This window comes from Panthera onca, chromosome E1, assembly GCF_046562875.1.
Source record: "Panthera onca isolate mPanOnc1 chromosome E1, mPanOnc1 haplotype 2, whole genome shotgun sequence".
Classification (NCBI taxonomy): domain Eukaryota; kingdom Metazoa; phylum Chordata; class Mammalia; order Carnivora; family Felidae; genus Panthera; species Panthera onca.
The window spans coordinates 39,420,181-39,430,654 of record NC_138352.1 but is presented as its reverse complement, the minus strand read 5'-3'; the positions used below and the strand labels follow the sequence as shown (position 1 = coordinate 39,430,654).

Here is a 10,474-nt window from a genome sequence, read left to right as displayed (position 1 = left end):
GGCTGTAGTCACCCGTCCAGGGCGCTGCAGGCTGGCCAGGCAGCCTCGGCTGGGCTCTTGCTCTGGCCAGGTCCCCTGTGCCCCTCTGGGGAGCAGTGCCCCAGGGCCGTCGGAGGCCATGTGCTCACTCAACAGCCCTCGCTCTCTCTTGCCTACAGCTTGGACATGGAGACCCCGCCCCAGGCTTTCCTCATCAATCCATGCAGAAGAGAGGCCTCCCTGGGAGGTGGTGACAGTGACAGTGACGGGGAGGGACCGTCTCTGGAAGGTGAACTACAGGTGGAGAGGGAATCCAGAAGCAGCTCAGGTGTGCACACCAACCTGCTCTCACCCCTCTCCTTACTCTTCTGTGCCCCCTCACTCCCCAAGCCTTTTCTCCCGAGGCGAGGCCCTGAGGCTTGCCCCACCCTCCCGAGGCAACCTTGGCATTTCCTAGGGGAGCTACCTCTCTGTAAGGGCACATTTCTGGGCCAGCAAATCCTTCACACCGGACGTGGGCACCCGCTTCGGCAAGACAGGGCCCGAAGGGATGTGGATGTTGGAGGAAGGGGCAACCGGGTTCAGCTGGGCGTCGATCTCTGTCATTTAGTGTGTCCACAGTGTGTGTGTGTGTGTGTGTGTGTGTGTATGTGCACACACGCACAAGGACCAGACGCAGAGCCAGCCACCACACGCCTTCTGTTCTCCGGGAGCTGCTGCCCCGCTCCAGTCTGGTCACCCCCATTTATTTAAGAAAATCCGACACAGTGGTGGGTAGAACCCAAGAGAGAAGTGGCTGTGGGCTGGGAGGGGTAAGGGAGACGCCCGGCTCCCCGCTGCCTTTGCCCATCCCGAGGTCCTCCACAGCATCCCCTGGTGCCTCCTCCCCCTCCCACCGATTCCGTTCCCTGGGGGGATGGGTGGCTGCCCCTGCAGAGAGGGAGGAGTGGTCAGCAGAGCGAGAGGAGCGGCTAAGGGCTAAGGCGTAGTGTTGACCTTGCTGTGGGCTTAGCAGGGGGACCGGGCTTCCCAGGGACTGCTCAGACCACAGTGCTGGGGTGTGGCTTGCTCAGGGCCTGCCCAGGGCTCCTCCCCCTCTAGGCTCCGCCCACAGCCGGTTGGGATAGAGGAGGGAGTCCTGAGATCTCAGGAAGGTGCCTGGCTTGGTCCCAGACCCCTCTGTAGGGTCAACTCCCAGGTCCTGGGAAGGGACTGGAGGGGGAGGGGGCACCCGGAAGCCAGCAGATGCTACAAGTGTCTCCCCCATTCCCCACATGTTTTGTCCACAGCAAGATCCTCCGCAGGGCGGGCAGCCGCCGTCTCCCCACCCTGCAGGACAGAAATCCCTGAATATTGGTTTGAGAAAAGTCTTTGTGCAGCTTGTGACACAAGACCCCCCCAAAGCTCCCCCACACAGGGGGAAGACAGGGGACGTGGGGGGGCAGGGGCGGGGCACAGTGTGGGCCCACCTCACCCCAAGCTTGGCCTCCATGCCTCACTTTTGGGGCAGGGGGTTGTCTAAGATGGGAGGAGGTTTGGAAAGAGTCGAACAAGGATTGCTTTCCTCCTAGCAAGCTCCTGAGGAAGGAGCCCTCCGCCTTCGGTGGCACAATTGGGTATGGTGCGAGGTGGTCGCGGGGAAGGCCCAGCTGGGGCAGGCGGCCGCCCAGCACAGAGCAAAGCTGCAGGGGCAGGGAGTACGACATCCGCTTCGGCCCGCCTGCGTCAGTGTGAGCAGGGGTCCCGGTCGCGTCCCACACAGAGCCCACCCCCCCGGGGGGAGGGGGCGGGACGGCGCCTCTACGCCATATCTTTGATTCTGCGCATGTAATTGTGCAGGTCTGGGGGCGCGGTGGGCCGCGTGGTGCCCGCCACATCCGGGCAGCCCCAACCCAGGTCCTCTTCGTCCTCCTCGTCCTCTTCGCCGGCGGGCACCGAGTCATAGGCCAGCTCCTCCGTGGGCAGCGTGGCGAAGGTGGTGAACTTGACCCGCTTGCGCTTGGAGGTGGGCGAGCTGGCGGGGTCCTCGGCCTGGTCCCGGGCCGAGCCGCCCGACGAGCCGTCGCCCCGCCCATGCACCTGGCTCTGCACGCTGGTCTGTGAGCTGCCGCTGCTGTGGTGGTCGCCGTGGCAGCAGGCGGGCACGGTCTCCAGCGGGTTGCCCGCGGGCGGCGACAGCTCCGCCTGCCCCCGCAGCGGCTGCCCGTTGCCCAGGAACACCCAGTGGTGAGAGTGGTCCATGCTGGTCTGGCCCTCGGGCGGGATGCGCTTGTGCCGGTAGCGCAGCACGAAGACGATGCAGTTGATGAGGAAGACGAGGATGGCGAGGCAGAAGACGCCCAGCAGCGCATACATGCCGATCTCCAGGTCCGTGAGCCCGCGCGGCATCTGCAGGAAGCCGGTGGGCAGCGGCAGGAAGTCTTCTGTGGGCGGCACCGCGGGGCTGGCGGTGCCCGGGCCCGGGGCCTCGGCTGGGGGCAGCGCGGTGCCCGGTGGGCCGGCTCCCCGGGCCTCGTCCTCGCCCCCGCCGGGGCCTGGCTGGCTGGGCCCGGGGTAGTCGTACGTGGGGTCCTCCTCGTCCCGCCCAAAGTGCACCCGCAGGCCCACGGGGGTCGTGGCCAGCACACTCTTGCGCTTGGTTTTCTGGCAGCTCTCAGCGATGGTGAGCTCTGCACGAAGCAGTTCCCCCGCCCCCTCGGCCTGGGCCACCACCAGCGGGAAGGCCCGGTCCTGGGTCACCGTGGCCACCCGCTCATCCAGGCTGTTCACCAGCAGCCCGTAGTCCCGGGGGCTGTACAGGGAGAGTGGGGCTGTGGTGCCATCGCTGTAGGAGAGCCAGAGGCTCAGGAGGGCTTCCTGGAAGAGGAGGAGGAGGAGAAGGGGACAGGAGTCAGAGAGCTAGTTCTGGCTGGCTTCACTGGGAGATGCCGAGCAGATGCTGAGCTCTATGAGGACAGGGACTGGGGTACTCTGCCTCCCTGCTGTCACTCCCAGCCCTGGAACTGTGCCTGACAGGGTGGCAGGTGCTTAGGAGGAATTGTTGGAGCAGGAAGTCTTCCTCTGGAGGTTGTGGGGAGCGTCAGGGGCTCAATATGGCCTCATACGGCCCTGAGAATTTCCTCGCCCACTTTATCCTTCGCCCCTCGATGGGCTGAATGTATGCTCTGCCTTGGATCTACCTCAAGTCCCTTTTGCTGCAGGAGCAACCCCATATCTCCATGCCTGACCTTGGGATCATCCCCATGAGACACGTGGACATTGAGAACACACACCCCACCCCACCCTTGTCCTCCGTTAAAACATTCTGAGCACTGCCCCTCCTGCAGATGAGGAAGCAGGGCCCAGGGAGAAGGGATTGGCCTGGGGTCATGGAGCAGGTTAGGGGCAGGGGACCCTTGGCCCGGTGCTCAACAGCAGCCTTCTGGCTCCCTGTGCTCCTGCCTGTCACCTTTGTACCTCTGTCCTGTAGCCTACGCCCTGGTGGATCTGTCGGGGCGGGGGGGGGCGGCTGTAACTGGGGCTCCAGAGATGACTGAGGGTAATTCCTGGGGGTGGAGGCACAGCTGACGGGGGTTCTCTGAGAATCTGGGAGGGGGAACCCTCAGCAGGAGCATCTCTGGTGGCAGATGCAAGAAGCGGGACCTTGGCCAGACTCCCGGTGCAGATGGCAGGGGAATGGGGTGGGTCGGGTGTGTAGGGCACAAAGGGCAGACAGATCTTCCATTCGAGCCCTAACCTGGGGACTCATGGCCCCAGGGAAAACTGGAGTTTCCTTCTTCCTTCCACACCGCAAGCCCCCAGATTGGCCGGCTGGACATCCAGTTACCTGCTTGAGGAAGCTGAGGGTCTGCTGGGCGGCCGTGGTGGCCAGGATGGTGTGGCTGCTCCCCGGGCTGGGCCGCAGGGAGAGGGCAAGGCTGGCCACCACCTGGGCCTGCAGCTGTGTGATGCTGACCTTCTCCTCCGTCACTGTTAGCAGCGTCTCCCCAAGCACAGACTCCGTCAGCGGGGACACCACCTGAGGCAGAGTGGGGCAGGGATGGGCGGAGGCCAGGAGAGCACCCCCCCAATTCCCAGCCTGGGAAGAAAAGCCAGTGCTGCAAGAGAGGCCCACCCCTGGAGGCAGGCTGGGGGGAGCAAGACTCTTGGGCTCTGCCTTAGGGCTGCAACAGGAAACCAGGGTCCAGAGGCCAGGTGAGGGTCAGGGGCTTGCCAGAGCCAGGCAGGAACACGGATGAGACAGGTGGGCAGATTTTAAGGTCAACAACAGCCCCCCACAGCGATAAATAGCCATTGATGTTTGGCCTCGATGTCAGAGAGACAAAGGGGGAAGGTAGGGACCTTGGCAGATAGAACTCAACGCTCATGTCAAGGAGGCACCAGTACCGACCAGCTGATGATTGCCAGGTGGGATTGTGGGCCTGGTATTTTGTAAAACCAGAAATCTAGATTTTGAAAAATGAGAAACCTCCCAAGATTTCAACACTGGATCCACTGCTTTACAGATAAATCACGTCTGCGGGCAAATCCTAGCCCAGGGGCCATTATTCACAACCTCTTAGATGGATGGTTTCTGCCCAGGCACCCCGCTGTAGGAGGGTCAGAGTTGAATTCCTAAGGTCCCTGAATTCCCCTTCCTGGGCCCTCTCCTCTGCCGCCTCTCCGCATCCACACCTGCTCTCAGGGAACACACCGAGCGATCTACACGGATGGGTAAAGGTTGATAGGGCTTGCAGGGAGAGCCTTCACCAAGGGGGCAGTGAAGGAGCTCACCTCTGGTGGTGGGGGGGGGGGGCAGGGGCAGGGTGAGGGGAAGAGAGTGTGTTTTGGGGGCCGGCTGGGGTGGACCCCAGAGGCCCTAGAGATCCCGTCCCGGGAACGTCTGTGTTCTCTGCCCACAGATCCACAGAGCGGCCGTGTGCCTACCTTGAAGGGCGTGGTGCCTGGCTCCAGGCCCGCCAGCGTGCTGCTGTCCACCATGCGTGCCACGCGGGGGTCGCCCACCCGCATAAAGTCGCTGACCAGGTCAGTGACCTCCACCAGCCAGTCCGGGCCCAGCATGGTGACCACCTGGTCGGTGCCCTCGGACGATGTCGTGTGGAACTGGGTGAACACCTGCAGAGTGGCGTGCTGGTACTGCAGGGTGCAGCCGCGGCTGGCGCTCTGCCTACGCTCCTCTTCCTCCTCGTCCTCGTCCTCGCTCTCCCGGGCCGACCTGGGGGGGCGGGGCACAGGGGGGGTCACTCCCTCACCCTTGCGCTGTGGGTGGGAGCCGTGCAAAGGGGCAAGCCCCCTCCCTGCCCCGTTCCTTCTGTCTCTGACAAGCTTGGAGCCCGGAGTCCCCAGCCTTTCCTCTCCTAGAAAGGCACCTCCTTGACCCTCCCTTGTGCCTCCCGGCCTCTGCTGGGCACGGCCGGGAGAAGCTGATGTCAAATCCTGACAAGTGCCGTCTCTCTCTCTCGGCGCCAGGCATGCGCCTGGCCCTGTTCTCAGCTCTAAACTGGAGCGAAGGCAGCCTTGTTACAGACTGCCAGAACGCTCGGCCAGATTGTATCCTTACAGCCGTGCGGCAAGCAGATGAACTCGGAGGTTTAGCTGGTGCGATTTCGATTTCCAAGCAGCGTGTGGAATGTGCGGCCTGGTTCCCCTTGCTGCTCATTGTGAAACTTGAGAGCAGAGAGGTGAGCCGAGGGAGGCACTAGTAAGCAAAAGGGCGCCAGAACTTGAGGATTTGGGAAATTCAGCCTATCCAGATTGCCTAAGAGGCTAAAACCAGGAGATTTCACTGTCAGGGAAGCGTGCTCTGGAGAGAGAGAGCAGAGGGCGTGGCTCGTGCTTTGCTACTGCTCTGGACGCATCCAGCAACCAGAATATCCCTTCACACAGGTCTCTTGTGCCCGTGTTAATGAATCCTCACAACCATTCTATGAGGTGTTAACGTGCCCGTTTTGTGGACGAAGAAACGGGGGCACAGAGAGGTTATGTAAGTAGTCCAAGGTGGCCCAGCTAGTAAACAGCAGTCAGGATTTAAACCCAGCCTGTCTGGCTGCAGAGTTCACTCCCCCGTCATGACTCAAAGCAGCACCTGGTGGGGGGGGGGGGGCGGGGCAGGGGCTGGTTCCCCTGCAGAAGGCCCCCTCCCAGACCTACTGGGTCAGAATCTGCATTTGAACAGGCCCTCAGGGGATTCATGTGCACATTCAAATTTGAGAGGCTCCGATCCCCGATCCACCCCACCGGGCCTTGCTTTTCCCAATCTCTACAGAACTGAGCTGAGCCCAGCTCTCCCTTGGCTGCCTGCTTCTCCCCCAGCCCCTCCCCTCCCCTCTTAGCTGCCTGCCACTCTTTCTCTCTCTGCCCTGCTGGCTTTCCTCTCCAGCAGCAATGAGGGGTGAGTGGAGGACGTGCCCCAGAGAGGCATACCCAGAGTCACCTCTTCTAGGAAGCCTGCTTGGACTTCTCCTGGAGGAAGAGGTGGCTGTCTCCTTTAGTGCCACTCGATTCCCTGCGCACAGGGCTTCCCGTGTCTACCATGTTCGTGGCTTGGCCGGGTCAGGCACTGGCCACACCCACCCCATGTCTCAAGCACCCATCAGTGCCTGGCACACAGGAAGCTACTCAATATAAGTTTGCTGACTGCATCACCGACCTGCAGACTGTGTACACCTGGGGTCTTACACACATGCGTGGATCAGACTATGTGCCAGGGCTGTGTCCACCTGTGAGTATCCCGAGTGTCCACTGTGTGTGGAGGGGCTGTACCTCCGGTCGGGGAGGATAGGTACCCTCCAGCCCTTCACTTGGCTGAGGCGTGCGTCTGAGAGTTCGATGTGCAGGGGCAGCTTGGGGACCCAGACTGTCATTTCCAGGGGGGCGTTGAGGATGTCATAGCGGAAGGTGACCCTGGCGTTCATGGACCCGCGAGACTCCTTTCCACTCACAAACACGTAGTCACAGCTGCTGGATACCTGGGGAGGGGGAGGGAGGTTGGTTGGCCTGTCTTGCCCTACAGGGGGCATCCTGTGGGCTGGAGGGGAGGTGACGAATTTATTTCCTCCGGGAGACATCAGCCTCTGGTGTCCCTGTTCCCACTGTTTCTCCACCAAGCATCATCTCTCAGTGGCTACTATGGGAGGTTTTTGCTCCCTGGCAAGGAGCCAGCGTGCCCGTGATTTTACACAGACCGCCCCTCAGAGGAGACTTCTGGTGGACGACCCCCCCCCCCCCCACCCCCCGCCCCGGCCGGGGGCTGGCTCCCCTCCCCCGCATGACTGCCTGCGCTCTGGTGCAGGTGTCACTTGGTAGGACCCTCCACAGTGCAGAGGGGGCAGGGAGCCTGTCCTGAGCCCACGACTCCTCAACGGCCCATCTGGCCCTGTGGCCCCAGGAAAATGAGCCGCTAGTTAATTTCAGTTAATTTCAGCCGCTAGTTAATTTCTGCTCTAGCCCTGGGGTGGAGGTGGGGGACGGGGAGAGGAAAAATCAGGACAGACAGGTGGATGGTTGCCACCAGTGGGTGCAGCTTTTACGGATGCATGCCCACCAGGACACCGGCTTATACTCCTAGAGGTTCGCTGGGTGGGCACATGCCTGCTGAACACATCCTGGTGGACACCTGTGCCGGTACTTCAGGGCAGATGTAGGTGGGTGTGCACGTCAAGTGTGCCCAGTATGTACCCGGCACACGCAGCAGTGAATCTTGTGTGCAACGCATTTAAGTGTTCCTGCCGCTACAGGCCACTGGGTGCCCACCCTCGCGTGCACGTGCGAGGAGGGTCTAATCATGCGGCTTGCGGGGGTAGGACGCTCTGGAGGCTCTGGTGGGGGTGGGGAGGGGGCCGGGGTTGTGGTTAATCTGTGATGAGCCCCTAGCTCGTCCCAAACTCTTGCCAGCTCCCTTAGGCATCTCAGATGGGGGTGGTGGGACGTGGGACAGCAGCCCTGCCAGAAATGTTCATTTCCCACTTCAGAAGGCTGGCAAAGTCCATTCAGAGTGTTGGCCAACTCCATAAAGAACCTGAGTGTATTTCATTGAGAACGGAAACAGATTCCACTTAGCATCTTTGCGAATTCCCCTTTGGTATCTAAGCCGTCAAGACTTTGTTCTGGTCCATTCTGCGGCCGGGGTCGGGGAGCGTGGAGGTGGGGGGCAGGGGCAGGTGCTGGGTGACAGCCTTTGAGAGCAGGTCTATTTCTTCCTGATGCAGCCTGCCAGCACCGGGAAGCCCCAAGGGCCTGGGCAAGGCTTTTGCTCTGCAGGGGATGGGGCTGTGGTACCCAGCCATCTGCTCTGACTGACTTTGAAGGGGGCATTCTTCCTGGGTGGGGAATGGGTGAAGTGAGGCTCCAGCTCCCTAGACCTGGAGGGATCTGGGACAGAATGTGGGGAGAGAGAGCGAGCACACTCCAGGCTAGCCCCAGTTAGCCAGAGGGAGAAGGACACCCACGGCCCACTCCTCCCGTTCTCCTTCACGCTGAGCTATTTACAGACACAGGGAACAGATTCTGTTGTCTGATCATCTGATTTTGGCACCTGCTGGAGGCTGGCCCAACAAACAGCTCACCTACCACACAGATACTGGGGCTGCACCCTTGTGCATCATGGCCTGTGACCACCGTCCAAAACCAGGGGCAGGGGCAAATCTGGAGGCCCTCTTGGAGAGGTGGCAAATTGGGACATGTGAGTCAGACCGATGTCCTGTTTGCTGGGTTGTGAGGACCAGGGGCCCAGAGTGGATCTCTGGGGAGGAGCTCTAGCGGGTGGGGGGTGGGGGGCTTCGGGAGTTGGAGGACTTGGGGGAGTGTGCCCTGAGAGAGTCCTTCCTTACACGACCTTCACCCCTGGACTAACTCGCATGTTTCTGGGGCTTCCTCCCAGAGCTGAAGCTTCTCTGTGAGGTCACCAGCATCTGGGTTCAGGGCGTGTCCCTGAGGGGTAGGCTCCCTCCCTACCCCCACTGCCTTCCCTGATGGCTGTCATGGGCAAGGGCTCAATAATCACTTGCTGGATTGGATTGAGCTCAGGCTGTCAACACTGCCTTCTCCCCTCTGCCTGCCAAATGGCCTCTTTCAAATTCCTGCAGGAAGCCCTCTAGGATAGCAGTACCCAAGGCTTTTCCTCACCCCCCTCAGGCTAGACGTGGGATGTGAAGCTATTCTCCCCCACCCCCATTTCTCCTCCACTTGCCTACCAAGGGGAGCTGCCTGGGATGTGAATCCCCACTGGCTTGGGGCTCTGCTCCCCCTGAAGGTCTGAGGCCTCTTTCCCTGTGTGTGGGGGGCCCATCTCCAGGACGCCCACCTTGATGATGTCCTCATTGTCAGACTCGCATTCCACCAGGGCAGAGACATCTAGGACAAGTCCAGTCACCTCGATGGCGATGACCTTGACAGGGATGGCCACCGTCCTGCCCGTCAAGATAGCCGTGTTGATGATCTCTGTGTCCTGCAGGGAGGGTGGGACCCTGATGAACTGGGGTGCTTATGGTGGTCATCTGCTCTCCCACGACAGGCCAGCCAAGGCCCAGGCTCCTGGAGCCCCCACTCCTCAGATGCGCGTCCTTCCCCTGGGGACACCAGCACGCATGTGCAGAGAGGGGCCTCCGCCCAGTCTCACTTGCCTTCTCAGGTGCTCTGCTTACCTGGCCTCCTGCCACAGCCTTCAGGAAGCCACTGTGCCACCAGGAGACAACCCTTCGCCAGTCCCCCACCATCTTCTCTCAACATCTGACATGCTTCTCAGCATCACATCCAACACATTTGCTGACCATTCCAGGTGCCCTCAGGCTGGCCCAGTGACTCCAGCCATGGCACCCCCAAGTCCATTGCTCCTTAGAACAAACTACTCACGTTCCCATCACCGCACCTTTGCCCACATGATCCTCAGCCTCGAGCACCCTCCTCATCTCTGGTTATATAAGCCCTTCCTTCCAGGTTCAACTGCATGGCCGCCTCCTCCAGGAAGCCTCTCCTGAGTGCCCTCTCCATGGGTGACTTCTCCCACCTCTGTCCCCGTGAGCCTCTGCTGTCCTACTCGAGCACCAGGCACAGAGCACCGCCTGCCTCCAGTGAGCGCGTGCACACACACACACACACCTTTACTCACAGGCACACACTTGGCCGCAGGCTCACACAGACATGCGTTGATCTATACACACGCTCAGCTGTGCACGTGCCTGTCACACACACGCGCCCGTGACAGATGTATGCATCCACTGGCCCAGTCACCTGCCCCGCTCACCATGGCTAGGGGCAGGATGGCTTGTACATCCCGCTGGATGACCGTCAACTCGGTGACCGCCCGCTCCAGGTCAGGCAGGGGGCTGCGGCCGCGGTAGTCAATGTGCCACATGATCCTCCTCTTGACCGACTGGCTGGTAAAGTTCTCCATCTCAAAGTCCAGCTGCAGGATCTCCAGGGGCCCCTGGCCTTCCCTGCAGGGGGGAGGAAGGAAGCAGAGCCCGGGAGGAAGAGCTGGGAGCAGCTCGGGATGAGG

General features: G+C 61.3%; 1 protein-coding gene across 1 annotated transcript in view; it reads right to left on the bottom strand.

Annotated features, from left to right (window-relative positions):
* Positions 1 to 678: 678 nt before the first annotated feature.
* TMEM132E (transmembrane protein 132E) overlaps positions 679 to 10,474 on the bottom strand; it is a 55,861-nt gene continuing 46,065 nt past the window's right edge. Inside the window, exons 4-9 of the mRNA XM_060646702.3 lie at positions 10,220 to 10,412; positions 9,281 to 9,424; positions 6,742 to 6,947; positions 4,906 to 5,194; positions 3,806 to 3,997; positions 679 to 2,835 (exon numbers count right to left, since the gene is read on the bottom strand). Of these exons, the coding sequence (XP_060502685.1) occupies positions 1,780 to 2,835; positions 3,806 to 3,997; positions 4,906 to 5,194; positions 6,742 to 6,947; positions 9,281 to 9,424; positions 10,220 to 10,412 (2,080 nt within the window). The 3' untranslated portion in view covers positions 679 to 1,779. The remainder of the gene's footprint in view (positions 2,836 to 3,805; positions 3,998 to 4,905; positions 5,195 to 6,741; positions 6,948 to 9,280; positions 9,425 to 10,219; positions 10,413 to 10,474) is intronic.